Source organism: Jatropha curcas, chromosome 6 (assembly GCF_041381405.1).
Source record: "Jatropha curcas cultivar XTBG-Jc1 chromosome 6, XTBG_Jcur_1.0, whole genome shotgun sequence".
In the NCBI taxonomy this organism is placed as follows: Eukaryota; Viridiplantae; Streptophyta; class Magnoliopsida; order Malpighiales; family Euphorbiaceae; genus Jatropha; species Jatropha curcas.
In genome coordinates, this window is record NC_143156.1 from 283,749 (window position 1) to 299,424 (window position 15,676).

At 35.7% G+C, this 15,676-nt stretch overlaps 4 protein-coding genes across 5 annotated transcripts; 2 read left to right on the plus strand and 2 right to left on the minus strand.

Annotated features, from left to right (window-relative positions):
- The first annotated feature begins 777 nt into the window (after positions 1–777).
- LOC105628662 (Thioredoxin superfamily protein) lies at positions 778–2,380 on the plus strand. The gene is made up of 2 exons (XM_012210119.4): positions 778–1,216; positions 2,001–2,380. The coding sequence occupies exons 1-2, from the start codon at positions 1,072–1,074 to the stop codon at positions 2,252–2,254; spliced, it is 399 nt and encodes a 132-aa protein (XP_012065509.1). The 5' UTR covers positions 778–1,071; the 3' UTR covers positions 2,255–2,380.
- Positions 2,381–2,520: 140 nt separating this feature from the next.
- Positions 2,521–8,201, minus strand: LOC105628663 (sister chromatid cohesion 1 protein 3). 2 transcript variants are annotated; one of them, XM_012210120.4, is made up of 13 exons: positions 7,839–8,201; positions 6,751–7,012; positions 6,555–6,651; positions 6,392–6,465; positions 5,799–6,292; positions 5,584–5,695; positions 5,367–5,503; positions 4,641–5,251; positions 4,224–4,260; positions 4,072–4,117; positions 3,843–3,978; positions 3,420–3,566; positions 2,521–2,910 (listed from the first exon to the last, which is right to left on the minus strand). In XM_012210120.4, the coding sequence occupies exons 1-12, from the start codon at positions 7,960–7,962 to the stop codon at positions 3,468–3,470; spliced, it is 2,229 nt and encodes a 742-aa protein (XP_012065510.2). In that variant the 5' UTR covers positions 7,963–8,201; the 3' UTR covers positions 2,521–2,910; positions 3,420–3,467. The 2 variants fall into 2 exon arrangements, with proteins under 2 accessions (XP_012065510.2, XP_020532838.2); XM_020677179.3 differs by lacking the exons at positions 2,521–2,910; positions 3,420–3,566 and having other exon boundaries at positions 3,905–3,978; positions 4,072–4,134.
- A 136-nt stretch (positions 8,202–8,337) lies between these two features.
- LOC105628665 (large ribosomal subunit protein eL6) lies at positions 8,338–10,189 on the plus strand. Its single transcript, XM_012210121.4, has 4 exons — positions 8,338–8,660; positions 9,075–9,181; positions 9,605–9,786; positions 9,884–10,189. The coding sequence occupies exons 1-4, from the start codon at positions 8,410–8,412 to the stop codon at positions 10,037–10,039; spliced, it is 696 nt and encodes a 231-aa protein (XP_012065511.1). The 5' UTR covers positions 8,338–8,409; the 3' UTR covers positions 10,040–10,189.
- Positions 10,190–10,619: 430 nt separating this feature from the next.
- Positions 10,620–14,464, minus strand: LOC105628666 (FT-interacting protein 1). The gene has a single exon (XM_012210122.4). The coding sequence runs from the start codon at positions 13,912–13,914 to the stop codon at positions 10,822–10,824; it is 3,093 nt and encodes a 1,030-aa protein (XP_012065512.1). The 5' UTR covers positions 13,915–14,464; the 3' UTR covers positions 10,620–10,821.
- Positions 14,465–15,676: the final 1,212 nt, after the last annotated feature.

Consider the following 15,676-nt stretch of genomic DNA (forward strand, 5'->3'; position numbering starts at 1 on the left):
AAAGAGGTAAATTAATGTAAAAATAAGGAATGTTAATGTACTTTCTTTATATTTGGAAAGAGGTGAAGGAAGAGAGATAAGACTTATTATTAGTTGTAAATTAATTTAAATCTTACTTCTCTTTTAATTTTACGTGTAAAAAAAAATTGAGGATTGAGGGAAAAGAATTGACTCACTTCTTTTTAAACCGGGTATACACGTAGCATTCCCCTTCTAACTTTTATTTACTTCTCCATCACCTCAATCCGAACAGAGTGTTAGTGGTCGAGAAGACTCAAATCTCAAACCTTTTTTTTTTCAATATTAGTAAAAAAAAATAACCAAATCAAATATAATTGGTTTGAAATTTATTTTATCAATACTGAAATATAATAATTTTTTTATGCATTTTACCTAAATTTGATTATGTTTATTTATCAGATCAAACAAGTCAAAATGATATTATAGACTTTAGTAAAAATAGTTTTTCATTTTAATTTTTTCTCACTAAATTAATAAAAATTTATGTGAATATAAAAATTCAAATTAAGGAAGTATCATGAATTAATTGTATATTTACTATAAGGTATTTCCTGAAAAAAAAAAAAAACAAGGTATTGGGAAATGGAATAAGAGATAAGAAGTTAGCATATCATGTTATGTCCTTATATATTTATTTAATATTCTTATCTATCTCAAAATGGAATCTAAATAAATGAAAAAGGATATAAGCTTTTTAAGATTTTTATTTGGGTAGCTACCAGGTCATAAAGAAATTTAAAAAAAAAAAAAAGCCAAACATTTATCCCATGTCTGGAATAACAAAATTCTATACAATTTTATAAAATTTATTTATAAATTTAAATTTTTTGTGTTTAGTAAGAAAAAAAATTAGATAATTAAATGTTATGAAATTGAATATAAATAAATTGAATTCTACTAAAAAATTATAATTCATGGAGGATATTTTTGACATTCCGGCACCCAGATCTATTCTATAAATCGCGTCGGCTACGTCTTCTGAATTTGTTCTTCTGCTGCAACAACAATTTTCTTCTCTATACCAAATCTGTCCTTTGAGAAACGGAGAAAATGCCTCTCAAGTTGGTGGATGCGACTGTATCAAACTTTGACAGTGTCTTTGAGATGTTCAGATCGGAAGCACCCAAGAACAAGGCCAATTTAATCCTCTTCTTGGCTGATAAAGACCCATCTACCAATCTCAGTTGGTGCCCTGGTATGTTTCTCTCTCTCTCTCTCTTTAAATTTAGTTTTTAGTTCATGGTGAATAGAAACGAGTACCCATTTTGCAGTTCTTCCGAAAGTTATGATCTTTTGCATTTGGTTTTCTTTTGGAAGTTTTGTTTTTTTAGTTCATGGAGACTGGGGAACCATTATATAATCTTTGAAAGTTATGGTCTTTTGCAAATTTTTCATATGGGTTTTCAGTTTTGTGCTGTGATTTATTTGCTATAATCATACTTAGCTTCCACTGTGCTCGTGTGTGTATTTATTGCATTCTGGTTTTTGTTGAATTGAGTTTGAAGAATTGACGATTTTTTATATATTGGTTTCTAAATTTTTAACTTTGAGCTTGAAGAGAAAGGAATTGAGATTGGCAAATTTTGCAAGAACTTAGAAAATGAATCAACCTAGTAGAGTTCAGTTTGATATTTTCAGTTCAGCTGTTCCAAAAACATTCTTCAATCTTAAGGACTGTCCCACCTCTCTCTTCCCAAGTGATATTTGCGATCATTGAAGAAGAATATAACTAATTTTAATGGATGACCTTTTTATACCAGTTATTTATACTATAACCTAGACAACAGGTTTTAAGGGAATGGAGTATCATATTGTGGAAGATGGGAAAGTCTAGTGATTGGAAGATTAATTTGAAAAATTAAGAGCTAGACACTGTTTTGATATTTTAATATAGTTCCACTTGCTGCAAAGTCTACTATATTTGACTCCATTTTTTCAAGTTAATGGTTAACATTTGTTGTTTATTAACATATATACAGACTGTGTGCGAGCTGAACCTGTAATATACAAGAAGCTGGAAGCATCATCAGATGACATTGCCCTTCTGCGAGCTTATGTCGGAGATAGACCAACATGGAGGAATCCCCAGCATCCATGGAGAGTCGACTCCAGGTTCAAGCTGACTGGAGTTCCAACATTAGTCAGCTGGGAGAATGATGTGATCAAAGGTCGCCTTGAGGATCATGAAGCTCACCTTGAACACAAAATTGATGCCCTTGTTTCTGGGGAATAAGTCCGTTTTTTCTCCTCCATTAGACGGTTGAGATATTAATAATGTTTGATAACGTTGAACTTGGAACTTTGAGGATCTATACCATGTTAATGATACGGTACTGCTAATAGAAATTATTTGCTCCAACTGAGAAATCCAAGAATGTTGTCCCTGTGGTAATGATGCAAGTTGATTCAGTATCAGTCCTTATGAACTGAAAACTAGATACTCAATGGAGCTCCCCAATTTAAGCCAAAATTTACTTATCATACACCAAACACCAAAAAGCATAGTAAAGAAACTGATTAATATATAAACTGCCAAATGATTCACCTACCTCCTGACTGCTAACTATACAAGTAGAAATGAGGATCAGAAAATTTTACAAGGTGCCTCTGGTAGTTGAATCAAACTATGACAAGAAATTACAAAAAGTGAGGGCAATCACTGACTTTCTAATTACAATAAGTTAAAGCCACCTCATGGTTTACATGCTCATACCATTACTATAATAGAGGCTGATGCTCACAAAAGTTCCATATTCAAGTTGTTGTTGCTGTACATTGGGTGGCTTCTCAGCTTTCTTTTTGAATCTTTTTACTTGGCAACGATCTGCAAGGCATAACACACCTTCTGTGCCCAGGTCCGGATCCTCAAACTGCTCTGCATAACCTAACCTACATTACCAATGACCACTGAGTTTCAGCAACAAAGAACAGGCAGACTGCTATATTAAAAGCATACAACACACTAGCAAATAACGCAAACATTATAATTATTGCTAGCAAACTTGAACATAAGATTATTTTCAAAAGACATATAATTGATAGTTTCTTTTTATTCCTCATCAAGGGTTTTATAGCAAAAATTACAGTTTAAGTTCTATAATTGCTTTAATTACAACTGGCAGAAGAGTCCAACATCTAAACACATCTATACATTGCAAATCACTTGCATGTATACCAAGATATTCAAACTTTGATCACCCTTAATATAGACAACCATTGCAATAATGGTTGAGATTTCTAAAACATTTTGGCAAATTTCCTTGTCAAATAACAACAGTAAATTATTCATATTTTAATTTTAAGAAATATTGTCACAAGCTTAAACAGCAATGATAAATTACTCATTTTAAGTAATATTGACAGAAACTCAAGCTTCAAGATGGTGTTTAGCATCATACCTATAAATAGAAAGGCCAGCGTATTCATTGAATAGACTTATAAGATAATTATATTTGGGCCTTTGTGAGAGTAGAAGTCAACTTTAAAATAATATCACCATAAGGTTGCTCTTGCTCTACATCAATCAGTCCACAACTCTTCAAAACCTGCAGTCACCGTCAAGAATCACTACAATAATCATTACAAAAAAAAAAAAAAAAAAAAAAAAAAAAAAAAAAAAAAAGGAAGAAAGAAAAACAGGTTGCATTAAGCTTACATAATTTCATTGATATGAAAGTTGTGCTAAAGTTGCAAATCATGATTCAAAAAAATTTCAAATTTTATGAATCAAGACAAGATTTAGTACAATAATTAGAACCTATTATAAATGAGAAGCACAGATATGAAACAAAAACAGTGTTTCAAAGAGCTTAAAATGTTACCAATGTTTCAAAGAACATCCGAGCACATAACTTTCTTGTTTTTCCCTCTAAGATCTTGTTGAGACTCAGATCTCTAGACTGGTCTTCTGATAATGGGGTACTGAGAGAATGTCTTTTTAAATATTGAGCCACAGCCCTAAATGCAAAGAGAAAACAAATGATTTCAAATAAATTAAAAAAATTACTAGAAATAAAGCTCCCTCTACTGATAAAAAACAGAAAGCAGTACCTTGATCTCACAGACAGTGAATCAATGCTTTGCGTGCCTTGGGATCCTGTCATAAGCATAATCCTTCACATATAAGCATAAACAACAGAAGTCAAAATTGAATATTTAAAATCACTTCAACTTCTTAAATGAATCAGGAAAAATCCACTTACCAGCTGGGGTGTTGTCTGCTTCCAGAAAATGAAGGTCCTACAGCAATATGATCCATGGGGTAAAATGTAAGAAGCATGATTCACTTGGCGAATATCTTGGAAGATAAGGGTTCAAGTGCAAGTGATCAACAAGGAATGACATTGAGACACGAATTTATGCCTTAATTTTCTAAAACAAGAACATGATTACAGGAACAATAGCATATAAGGACATATGGATATGTTAACGAGCACATCAAGCATACACTATGATTTGTGGTACAGCATAAAAAAATTTAGTTCTATTAGTGGTTCAGGATGTGAGCGAGTTGCCAAACAGTTGAAGGAAGAACAATTACAAAACAATTAAAACGAATACAAAATATTTGACACGAGTATCTATGTGCGCACACACATAAAAAAGGGCCAAATAATTACCTCTGTTTCTGCAATAGATTCAGGAATATCTGAACGACCAGTGTGCCCTGGATCAAACTGATCCTCCAAAAATGTCCTTGGCGTTTCTGGCTCAGTAGTGCAAGTGCCAGGAGATGCTGAAATACCTGGTGTAGGCATCACTTCAGTTTCAATACTAGTTTGAGCCCAAGGTACTGACCCTGATCCTAAATTTTTTTCTGTGTTGGGAGTAAAATCATCTCTTCTAAAAGGAGAAGATACAAATCTTCCTGGAGAAGGCATAAATCTGGCTGGAGAATCAGGCAACAGACGATTGCCATCTTGGCCTTCATGATGCCGAAGACGTTCAATTTCTGGATCAGGTTCAGCTTCTGATACAGGAGATTGTGCACTTGTAGGCTCTGGAATTTCTTCAGTTATTGGAGGAGGAGAAGCTCTATCCCTAGCCTCAATTACCACTTCCGTTGCAGGGGCAGGTGAATTTGCATCCCTAGCTTCTGCAATTGCTTCAGTTGAAGGAGCAGGAGATGTCACAACCCTAGGCTCTGGAGTAGCTTCCCTTTCAAGAGTTAAATGAGATTTTGTAATTATATAGTCCCTCTTAAAAAGATTGCATATGTTGGCAGAATATCCTGTAAATAAACAAATATAACAGCATATTAATAATCAACCTTGAAGTTCAAGATGAAGAACTTATTCATCAACAGCCACCTAAAGAAGTTGAAGACAGACAGAATCAGCACTCACCAGTTAATGAAGGCTCGTACAAAACTTGTTCCCTTCTTAACTTGTTGTTTAACTTCCATATGCCCAAAGCAGTGGAAGGGATTTCCCTCCTCCTCCTTAATATATCACCAGAATTTTCTAATGCCTTCTTCATAAACCTATCAAGTTCTCATAATAGTATCAAGTACTAAAACCAAAAGTAAAAAGTTCTTTTTCATGAATTAAACACAGATCGTACTTATTAGTTAACACTGTGGACTCATCAAAGAAATGCTTTCTCTTTCTCTGCCTCGGTCTTGGCTGTTGAACAGGTGGGGTTGAACGTATGGCAAGTTCAGGTGATGTATTCCCTGAAACACAATGGACAAGCTCATTCAAAGTAAAAACAGAATAGGGCATGCCACCCTCACATCCTGCTCACATCACATAGAAAAGATGGAATTATGCACTTACCAAACGAAATATCTGTAATAAACTTTTCGGGTGCCTCCGAATGCCGCTGAAATGGTGAAGGCTGCCCTCCAGAAGGCAACGCATCTTCCTTAAATGGAGAAGGTATTTCCTTCTCATTCAAACCTTGGTCAAAAGATGTGGTAGGTTGAAAGGCATCATTTTGGTGATCTGGAAAACCTGAAGGAAGTTTTTCTGGACTAAAACCCTGGACAGGATCACGCATGATTTCAATTTCTGGTGGGGAATTGTCATCATTAAGCATTGAATTAATAACCTCAGTCTGATTGCTGGGGCCAGGATCTCGAAAATCTGGACTACCAGTTTGCAGTTCTGTCTGGTTGTTAGGACCCAAATCTTGAATCTCAGCAGTGTCCATAGGCACTGTCGTCTGAGTACTTGGAAGATCAACAATTCCTGTAGGGACTTCCATCTGGTTAATAGGACTGGCAAGTGGAGCACCCATATCTGTAACAACTTCTAATGGAGCAAGGATGCTGTGATTGAAAAGAATGGAAATATTAGATTATTTCTCAAATTAATGAAAATATATATATATCTATTAACAGTACATCTAAGAGCAATTAGGGGCATACTCCTCCTCCATTGACCTGATCCCAGCATCAGTATCATGTTCATGTTTTGATGGTAATGCATCCATCATGATATCCTGCACACGAATGCGTCCATTAATGCAATTCCAGAACATCTATAAAAGATCATACAGGGAAAATCCAATATATACATATAATGGCTGACCTCATCAAAAGATATAACAACATAAGGATCTCTGTCAGTAGGAATTTGATCTTGAAGAGTTATTTCTTCCTGACTCTTCGTATGATCATCTGGGGACCTAATACAAAAGTCGTGTGAAAATAAGTTGTGGAACAAAACATGGTAGTTCAAAAGTTAAATATCAGGAAAAACATAAGTTAATTCATTCTAATTTTACCCATCAGGATATGTATCAAACTCCACATTCAACGCATCAAGGTCAAATGTTTGGGGCAAAGTAACAGATTCAAATTTTGCTGTTGTGGCATTCTCTGGCAAATTAACTTCTATGGAAGCAAAAGCTTTTCTTAATCCAATAAGAAACACATTGCAATCATGGTAAAGATAATCAACTTTCTTTGAATATATCCGAACAACACCTAGCAAAAGGTGGCCTGACATTCTCAGCGCAATGGGAACTTCTGGGAACATGATACGATCTAAAAATACATCCAAATCAAATAGACAAATAAACGTTAGTCATTTTTCATCTGTGCTCATTTCTTTGGGAGTACACGTAAAAAAACAAGCTATTTCAGCCAAAAAAGAAAAAAAAATGCAATGAATACAAACTTATATATATGTATTCGGGAAAAACAGACCCCTTTCACCAGAAAAATATATTCTTCAGTAGCATAATAAAATCCATATAAACTTAACAGTCAACCGAAGCGACACAACCTAATAGAAGTGATCTAATTCCCTAAAGAGCATAGAAGCAACTCCATCGAAATTTGAACCAAAAAATTTATTCGTTCAAGAAAAAGGACACATCATTACTCATCCCATGCATCATTTTTCTTAAGGATTAAACAGAAACTCCAAAATACAAGAAGACTTTGATATCGATCCAATGAGCTGACTCATGCAACTTGATCTTAGGATTTAAAACGTTAAAGTTTTTATCTTATCAAAAAATAAAAATGTTACACCACCAAAAGATTACCACTTTAAATTAATTTTAAAAAATACATAAAAATATCCAGGAACCATAAATTTGATTTTCTAAAATGTAAATCAGATAAGAAAACACAACAAAAAAAAATGGCAAAATGCAAACAAATGAGTGAACACGTCTATTGAAACCCACACAGTTCCTAGAACTAAACACCAAAAAACAAAAAAAAAAAAAAAAAAAAAAAAAAAAAAAAAAAAACCGTGCTTTCATAAGTACAATAACCAACCCAAAAAAAAGTTAAGTGCCAATAATCCAAAACCTGAAATTTTACACCAAAAGATTAGGAGAATAGAGAAAAACCGACTGACCGACGGTGGAGGAGATATCGGTGGAGGTGTAATGAGACTTCTTGAGGCGGTGCTGTAGATGAGCTGCGCACCACACAGTCCCTAATGGACCTTTTCGAGCCAGAAATGTCTGCGAGTAGAACATCTTCTTCGAATTTCTGTATGGTATATGCAATGTGATTACAGGGAGAGACACGAAGTGGAGAGAGTGCGCGTAATTAGGGTTTAATTAGACGGGAATTGAACAGACTGCCAAATTGGACGAGTTGCCGAATTGGCGCGGGAAACGATAGAGGCGCCAAACTGCAGATTAAATTCGGGCTATTGGAAACGACCCCTTTACAGTTATTTACAATTCTACCATGTCAACCACAACTGACAAAAACGTAGCCCAATAAGCACTAATTGACAAGCCCAAGAAGCCCAATCAGTAATGACAAGCCCAATCAGTAATTTCCCGAGCCCACAACTTTTTTTCTGATTTAGGGTTTCTATGGTTTCTTCTCATATATGTATGCTATGGCCGCGTAAACTTCATATCCTTTGAGCTTTGAGTTTCATTTGTGGGGAGTGAGAACCTAAACCCTTAGCTATGGCTCCCAAAACTCCCAGGGTTAGCAGGAACCCAGATCTTGTGAGGGGAATCGCAAAGTATTCTAGGTCTAAAATGTACCACAAGAGGGGATTGTGGGCAATCAAGGCGAAACACGGCGGAGTTTTCCCGAAACATGACCCTAAACCCAAGCCCGCTGCTCCCGCCGAGAAGCCGGTGAAATTCTATCCGGCCGATGATGTTAAGAAGCCTCTGCTTAACAAGCGCAAGCCCAAACCCACGAAGCTCAGGTCCTTTCCATTATCTATGTAGCTACATTCATTTTTGGATCTTGTATGTCATTATGACTATTTCTGGTTTTTTTTTTTTTTTTTTTGTTTTGAAAAAGTATAAATCTTTACGTTTTAGGTTAAGTTCGGGTATATTTCTCCATTTCTTTGCATCCCTCTAGATTTATATGAGTTTTTTTTTGTTTTAATATTATTGTGAACCTTAGCTGTTTGGATTTGAGTGAATCTTAGCGTACTTTGATATGTTTGGATATGAAGAAACTACTTGAAACTGAGAGAAATACATTTTTTTTGTTTAATGTCTCTATCAGAAACGTTTATAACTTATTGATGGCTAAATATGTGTAGAATATGTGCATTACGTTGCTGTTGGAAAGTGCTGTAATTGTCTTTTTGTGGTGTTCATGTCTGTAGGGCTAGCATTACCCCAGGTACGGTGTTAATCATTCTTGCTGGAAGGTTCAAAGGCAAGAGGGTCGTGTTCTTGAAGCAGCTTTCTTCTGGATTGCTTTTGGTCACTGGTGAGAATGATTTGATCTTGCTTCTTTGGTTGTGTAATGATTGGTGTGGACAATCTGTAAAATGTTCTATATACACTCAGAGCATTTTATGAGTTGTGTGTTATATTGGATTGTTGCTAGTTGCTACTTTAACTGACTTAAAAGTTTAGGTTGGTTCCTCTTTGCTTGTAGTGACACAGTACTTTCACGTGATTTCTTCACTTGTGGATACGTTTGTGCCATCTTATAATTTGCCAAAATAATATTTGGAAAATCTATTTGAATAGCAGTTAACCTTTTGTCAATAAACAACCTGAACAAAGCAGCGAAACTTTATTATTTGAAACATTGAACAATCTGGTTTGTTTTGTTGTTTCCGTATTTATTTGCCCATTCTATTCAAGCTGACTGAAAATCATTGACTCCTTGTGCTCTTTGCTGCAGGACCATTTAAGATTAATGGAGTCCCTCTAAGGAGAGTTAACCAATCTTATGTCATTGCAACTTCTACCAAGGTTGATATTGCTGGAGTTAATGTTGACAAGTTTGATGACAAATACTTCGCCAAGCAAGCGGAGAAGAAGAAAAAGAAGGGGGAGGGCGAGTTCTTTGAATCTGAGAAAGAGGTTGGTTTTCTCACTTCTCTATCATTTTACAAGTGACTGTTAGATTTGTTGTTTTGTTTACTCTGTTCTAACATTGGCTTTCACTTGAAATATTCAGGAGCAAAATGTGCTTCCACAGGAGAAGAAAGATGATCAAAAGACTGTTGATGCAGCATTGATTAAATCAATTGAGGGTGTTCCAGACTTGAAGGCTTATTTAGCTGCTAGATTCTCTCTCAAGGCAGGAATGAAGCCCCATGAACTTGTCTTTTAGATGAAAAAATTTTAGGAGGATTTGCATGACTTCTTATTGGATTTTGTTTGAATTTATTTTTAGCGGTTGTACTGTTCTGTCTTTGGCAATAGACAGCTATATGAACATCGTATATTGTGAGAATTTTGCAGAAATTTTTCCTTTTCCCAATTTCTATTTGTGGCATGACATTTTACATACTCTAATATATGTGTGCTTATGCCTTGAGATAAAGAGACTACTAACGAGCCAACTTGGTATTTTGGCGATATAACCACAAAGAAGAGTTTGGAATTTTCGCTTTATGTATCGTCATGGTAGTACTTGTCTTTAGTTTGATAATTTTTGCTGTTACAATTATTGATATGATGGTCAAAAGATTTTCTTTCTTTATGGAACTAGTGTACTCTTGATTTGTTGGAATTCTTTGTAGGAATTCTTTGTAATCAATTTAGAATAGGTCGTGTCACTTGAGTCCAAAATATTTCTGTTTAGAGGTTAATTTACTGGATTCAAATTGTAGAATATTGCGAGGAGTTTGTGATTAAATGCAATTAGGCTCTAGTGCCCTTGTATTCTGTCAAAGCATTTGTGAAACATCTTATTAAATGAGACCACATATTCCGTTAAAGCATGTCAGAATTGATTACAAGATGGTTCTGCTGTGAATGCAATTGCGAGTCTCTACATATATATTGAAGACAAGTGCAGAACGATTGTTTAGAAATACAGATAATTTATTTTTCAAGCTATAAACTGGTTAGATAAACTGAAAATGTCAATTCAACAAACTAGAAAGCATTTTATAATAAGCTGTCTGTTTTAGCTGGCAACCTTCTGAAGAAATTGCTGGGTACAGATGGAAGTTTGCTTCGAAACCGAGGGTGCCGCAGATAATACAGACCAGCAACCAGAGCCACCACTCTAAATGGAGTCACATAGAGAACAACAGCTGCACAAAGACAAAACATAACAAAAAGACTAGTTGCTCTGGGGTCTCTCCAGCTAAGCAGAGACCCGAACCTCTCCCCTTGTGTGGCAATGTCCCCTACTACTGTTTGTATCCTGCCTGCAACACTTCTAAGCCTGTCATACCTCATTCGAACTATATCGTGGGGTTTGGAAGTTGGAAATGTGTCGAATTCTTCATCAAGTTCATCCGGGTGCACTGCTTCTGCCCAAGATAGTTTTGTATCCATATGAGGTGGATGTCTCGGCCGGAATCTATAGTTCCATAGGCCAATAAGGAACATGTAGAGAAAAATAGTTGGGAGTATCAGTTCTGGATACCATATCAGTATCAGAAACAGGATATGAACCAGAACTGATGTGATTGGGTTCCTCCATTGGCAAATATCACCAAACCATCTGTTCATTGAGATCATACCCGAGAAAAGTGACATGATTCTAAAGAAGTTGGCTTTGCTTCTTCTCATACTCCACATGTGGGAATCCACATCTAACATGTACTCCACCACCTCTTTTCTCAGTGGTGGTTCAGCTCGACCAAGCCTTACTGCTACAATACTCATGGCTTGATATCTTAAACTATCTACTTGATTTACTGTGAATGGATGCCAATAATGCATTTTTGGCAGCAAAGGATGACCATACACATATATCATGTTAGCTAAAGACAGTGTAGTGAATCGAACTGCGAGTTGCAGTTCACCCATTTTCTTCACTCCATTTTGGTGTAGAACAAGCAGTGGATAGGAATGTGTGTAAATTCGAAAAGCTTCTAAGGTTGATAATCGAATTCTGACCTTTCCGATTCGTCCATCTCTTGCTGCACTTGGTGCATTTGGTTTCTCACCACCTCCTAAATGGCAGTTGTCAAAAACTCCCAATGTTATGACCGTGCAGGGGTCGTAGACTTCCCATGTGTACTGCTCATTCCATTTCGGATTGAAAGTGTCGAGAATGGTTCTTGTTCGAACCCACTTCTGGCCATACTTAGCTACACAATAAGCATCTGTGCTACCTCTGCCATCCTTCATTTTCATTGGGAGAAGGCCTTTTGCACTCAAAATACCTACTTCCAATATCCCAACAGGCTGTTTCCACAGTTGTCTTGCTGTTGGCCTTTGATCACTGATGTACATTGTTGATTCATCGAGGACATGGTACCCACCTTCGAGACAAGCTCTCAGGTGAATCCTGCTTGCAAATCTAAGCTCTTTTCTCCTGTCAACTTCAAGGACACCAAATCCATACTTCTCTAGATTGAACCAGCGAGAATGAACAGGCCTGTGATCTAACCTTTTCTCAAAACTGTTGATTGGTAGGCTTATTTTCCCCAATACATCATCTCTTGCAGGGTGAACTTTATCCTCAACAGTAATCAGCAGCTGCTCTTCAAAAGGTTCAGCTACCACAAACACCAAATCTTCATTCCAAAGTGGATTAGACGTTCGAGTAGGACTTACTTTGGTCTTTAGCACTTGACTTCCAACCTGAACTTTTACATATACTTCTGGTATGCGGCTTCTATCATTTGGAACAATATCTTGAGCTTCGATCACATTCACCCTTAGATACCACAATTTTGGTGATACATAGACTTTTGATCTAATGCTAAGAACACCTTCTCCATAAACTGAAGAAGCATCTGCATGCCATGCTTCCGGGAAGGCCTCATCAGCTTGTGTTCCCATCCAAACTGCAACCATAATCTCTCCCCTTACTTTCCCTTCTCCACGTCGATCCTCTAGTCTATACCATTGAGGAGCTAGAGGACTATCAGGAGGAACTCTAGTTGGGATCTCATTCAAGTCAAAAACTACTCTTCCAAGATAATCATCTCTTCCCAACATTTCTTTGTCTTTGACAAAAACTTCTAATGTTGATGACTGAATTCGGTCTTTCGAGAAAGAAAAGACCTGATTCCATTCTGGATTCATTCTCTTCTCAAAATGCCTTGTTCTCCCTTTGTAATTTCCTAGCTTCACTTCCACGTAAGGATCACAGCTTCCAGTAATGGAACTAGGAGGAAGATCTTTCGCCTTGACAACGCGAACATAGAGATAAGACATCTGCTCGACGAGATCATAAGTACTTGCATATCTTTCACTATTCATCCATCCTCTGCCTCCAAATGCTCCACCAGCAGGCCATCGTTCCCCGAGTTGAGGATTAGTGTCCTTCAAACTATAGTCATCTTGTTCACTAGGATGATCTGGTTGATTGACAGAGTGCATTGTGTATAATACACCTTGAGGTTGCTGTAGAACTTGATGCTTATAAATTCTCCCGCCGTTTAGCTCTTTCTCAGAAGCAACTCCTCTAGATTCAATAAATGAAGTAGAATTTACTATCACTGGAAGCGTAGAAATTTCTTTTTCAGGTTGTGCTTTAGTACCTTTAGTAGTACTAATTGCAGAAACTTCTGCTTTTGGAACAGCAGCTAGTGTTTTGCAGCCAAGATTATTGCTTTCTGAAAGGTTATTACTTTCTGGTGGTTTTGGTGGAGAGAAGAGAGGAGGAGGAGGAGGAGATTTTGTTTTGGATTCTGGTGAGATACAAATTTTGAGGCCAATGTCACCCTTAACAGGAGAAAAAAACCGCTTACTTTCCAATTGGAAAGTTTGATAAACTTCCTCACCTTTCTTGACAATGTGAGAACAAGGAATTCTAACTCTACCAAGGAAGTTTCGACCGTCAATAATTCTTCTTTCGTTATAAACAGAGACCTCTATGGATTGGTTATGGATGTTTTCGCTTTCCGTTAGATCAAAGACAAGTTTTTGGTTCCACGCAGGATTAAGGTTTTTAGGAATGGTTTTAGTTTTGCTTAGTTGGTTTTGGAAATCAACTTCTACAAATGAACTAGCTGACCCTTCACCGTCTTTAGGCATAAGATCATGAGCATCTATCACTTCTACAATTAGTATCATTGTCCTTTTTTTTTTGGGCTGCAACCTGAAACTCAAAGTGGAAGCAAAGAAGTTATACTCACCAAAGAGAGTATTAAAGGAAGGAATAATTTTTAAGGTTCTTTTTATCTCAAAATGGTAGCTTTGAGATGTTTTTGTTAAGAAAGGAATGTTTTGATGAAGAAGCTGCCCTTGAGTTATGTAGAAGAACAAGGAAGGTTAAGCAGAAAATGGAGGGAAAGCATAAACTTTATTTAAAGAGGAGAATTGAAGCTTAGACCATTCTTTTAGTTTTATGAGTATATAGAAAATTATAACTTATTAGAGCTTCAATAAGCTGATAATAAACTTTACTGATTTTGCAATTGACGAACAATTGCATGTTTGCTGTGTAATCTTTCTTTTTTCCCCTTTTATTTTCCTTTCCTTTCTTTTCCACCATCCAAGGCTTAACATCTTTGTCAAGAAAGGAACAAGTTCTATTTCTGCCTTAATACTATTACAATGGCCGATATTTTCTTTTATTTTATCATTTTTAAGCCTAAATTATCTTCTTAATCACTTCTTCATGTAAATTCTTCATGATTTTCAATGACAATGACCAGTTTCTGAAGGGTATAATGGTCATTGACTAATTGGAAAAATTTGATGTTCTTGACTAAAATTTATGGACATCCCTTACTTCTGTGGTCAGCAAGGGCTACCTGAAAAAAACTAAAGGGGAGGGAAAAAAAATATAGGTAAAGTCATTATTAGAGCTAAAAGAAAGCAAAAGGAAAAAACCAAATGCTTGAGCTCTTGTGTTGTGATCTTGGCCAGAAAAGCTTTTTCTGTGCTTTATTCTCATTCGTGTTTTAAACCTGGTTTTTCATTTTCTTTTCTTTCTTCTACCTAAGCCCTGGTTAGCCATTTCTTGAATTTTTGGAACGAGTTTCACAGGGAGGCTGTAATCCAGATTAATATTCCATAGAACAATAAGCACTTTGCAGTAAAATGAGCTAAACCACAATCAAGATGAAGAGAGGTAACTAAAAAGTTTAATCTTGTGTGTGAAAGTATATAAAATAAGCTTAAGAGGCATCAGAGTAGCACTTTTGGTGAGCTAAAATAAACAATCTCACACAAGTTCTCTTTTGGTATAAAGATTGAAATGATTGCTAATCCTGAATTTGCTGGATCATTTCCTTGTATTGAGCTCAGGAAACGTAGAAAAAAAAAAAGTGTAGCATTTACTAAAATAATATTAATTAAGCAAAAACCTTTACTACCTTGCATCTATTTATTTTAATCATGTATTTCACCCTTTTTTTTATACTTGCACGAAGCCCGTATCCATTTTAACGCTCCACAGATCTGACTAATTCTCCCTCATAGGTAAAAAGTTTGGCTAGAGGACCTGCAAGTGCTTTTTGCCACTGAAATACCATATTAAGATGAACTAATATATTTCACCTTTTATAAATATTAAATATTTTATTTTTATTGAATTTCTAGTCCAAGAAATGAAATAATATGGAGAGGTTATTACATGAAACTAAAGTTATATTCTATTATAGCATACAAACTTTAAAAATATTTTTATTAGCTGCTGAAATTTGGGGACTGATAGTGGTAGTTGAAAACTCATGATTATGGTTAATTTAACAAGATAAATAAGATATTGTAATCCTAAACGGAAAAAACTTTTGAATTTTTTATTTTTATATTCCCATATCAAAGAAATTTTTGATTTTTGAAATTGAGTTTTATTTATTTTTTATTTCCAAATAAATTAAGAAGTCCT

Coding starts and splice junctions, on each gene's coding strand:
- LOC105628662 (XM_012210119.4), top strand. CDS start 1,072: ATGCCTCTCAAGTTGGTGGATGCGACTGTATCAAACTTTGACAGTGTC. Junction 1,217..2,000: donor CAATCTCAGTTGGTGCCCTG/GTATGTTTCTCT, acceptor ACATATATACAG/ACTGTGTGCGAGCTGAACCT.
- LOC105628663 (XM_012210120.4), bottom strand. CDS start 7,962: ATGTTCTACTCGCAGACATTTCTGGCTCGAAAAGGTCCATTAGGGACT. Junction 5,252..5,366: donor GTACGAGCCTTCATTAACTG/GTGAGTGCTGAT, acceptor GTTTATTTACAG/GATATTCTGCCAACATATGC. Junction 4,118..4,223: donor AGCAGACAACACCCCAGCTG/GTAAGTGGATTT, acceptor TGCTTATGACAG/GATCCCAAGGCACGCAAAGC.
- LOC105628665 (XM_012210121.4), top strand. CDS start 8,410: ATGGCTCCCAAAACTCCCAGGGTTAGCAGGAACCCAGATCTTGTGAGG. Junction 9,182..9,604: donor TGGATTGCTTTTGGTCACTG/GTGAGAATGATT, acceptor TCTTTGCTGCAG/GACCATTTAAGATTAATGGA. Junction 9,787..9,883: donor TCTTTGAATCTGAGAAAGAG/GTTGGTTTTCTC, acceptor TGAAATATTCAG/GAGCAAAATGTGCTTCCACA.
- LOC105628666 (XM_012210122.4), bottom strand. CDS start 13,914: ATGATACTAATTGTAGAAGTGATAGATGCTCATGATCTTATGCCTAAA.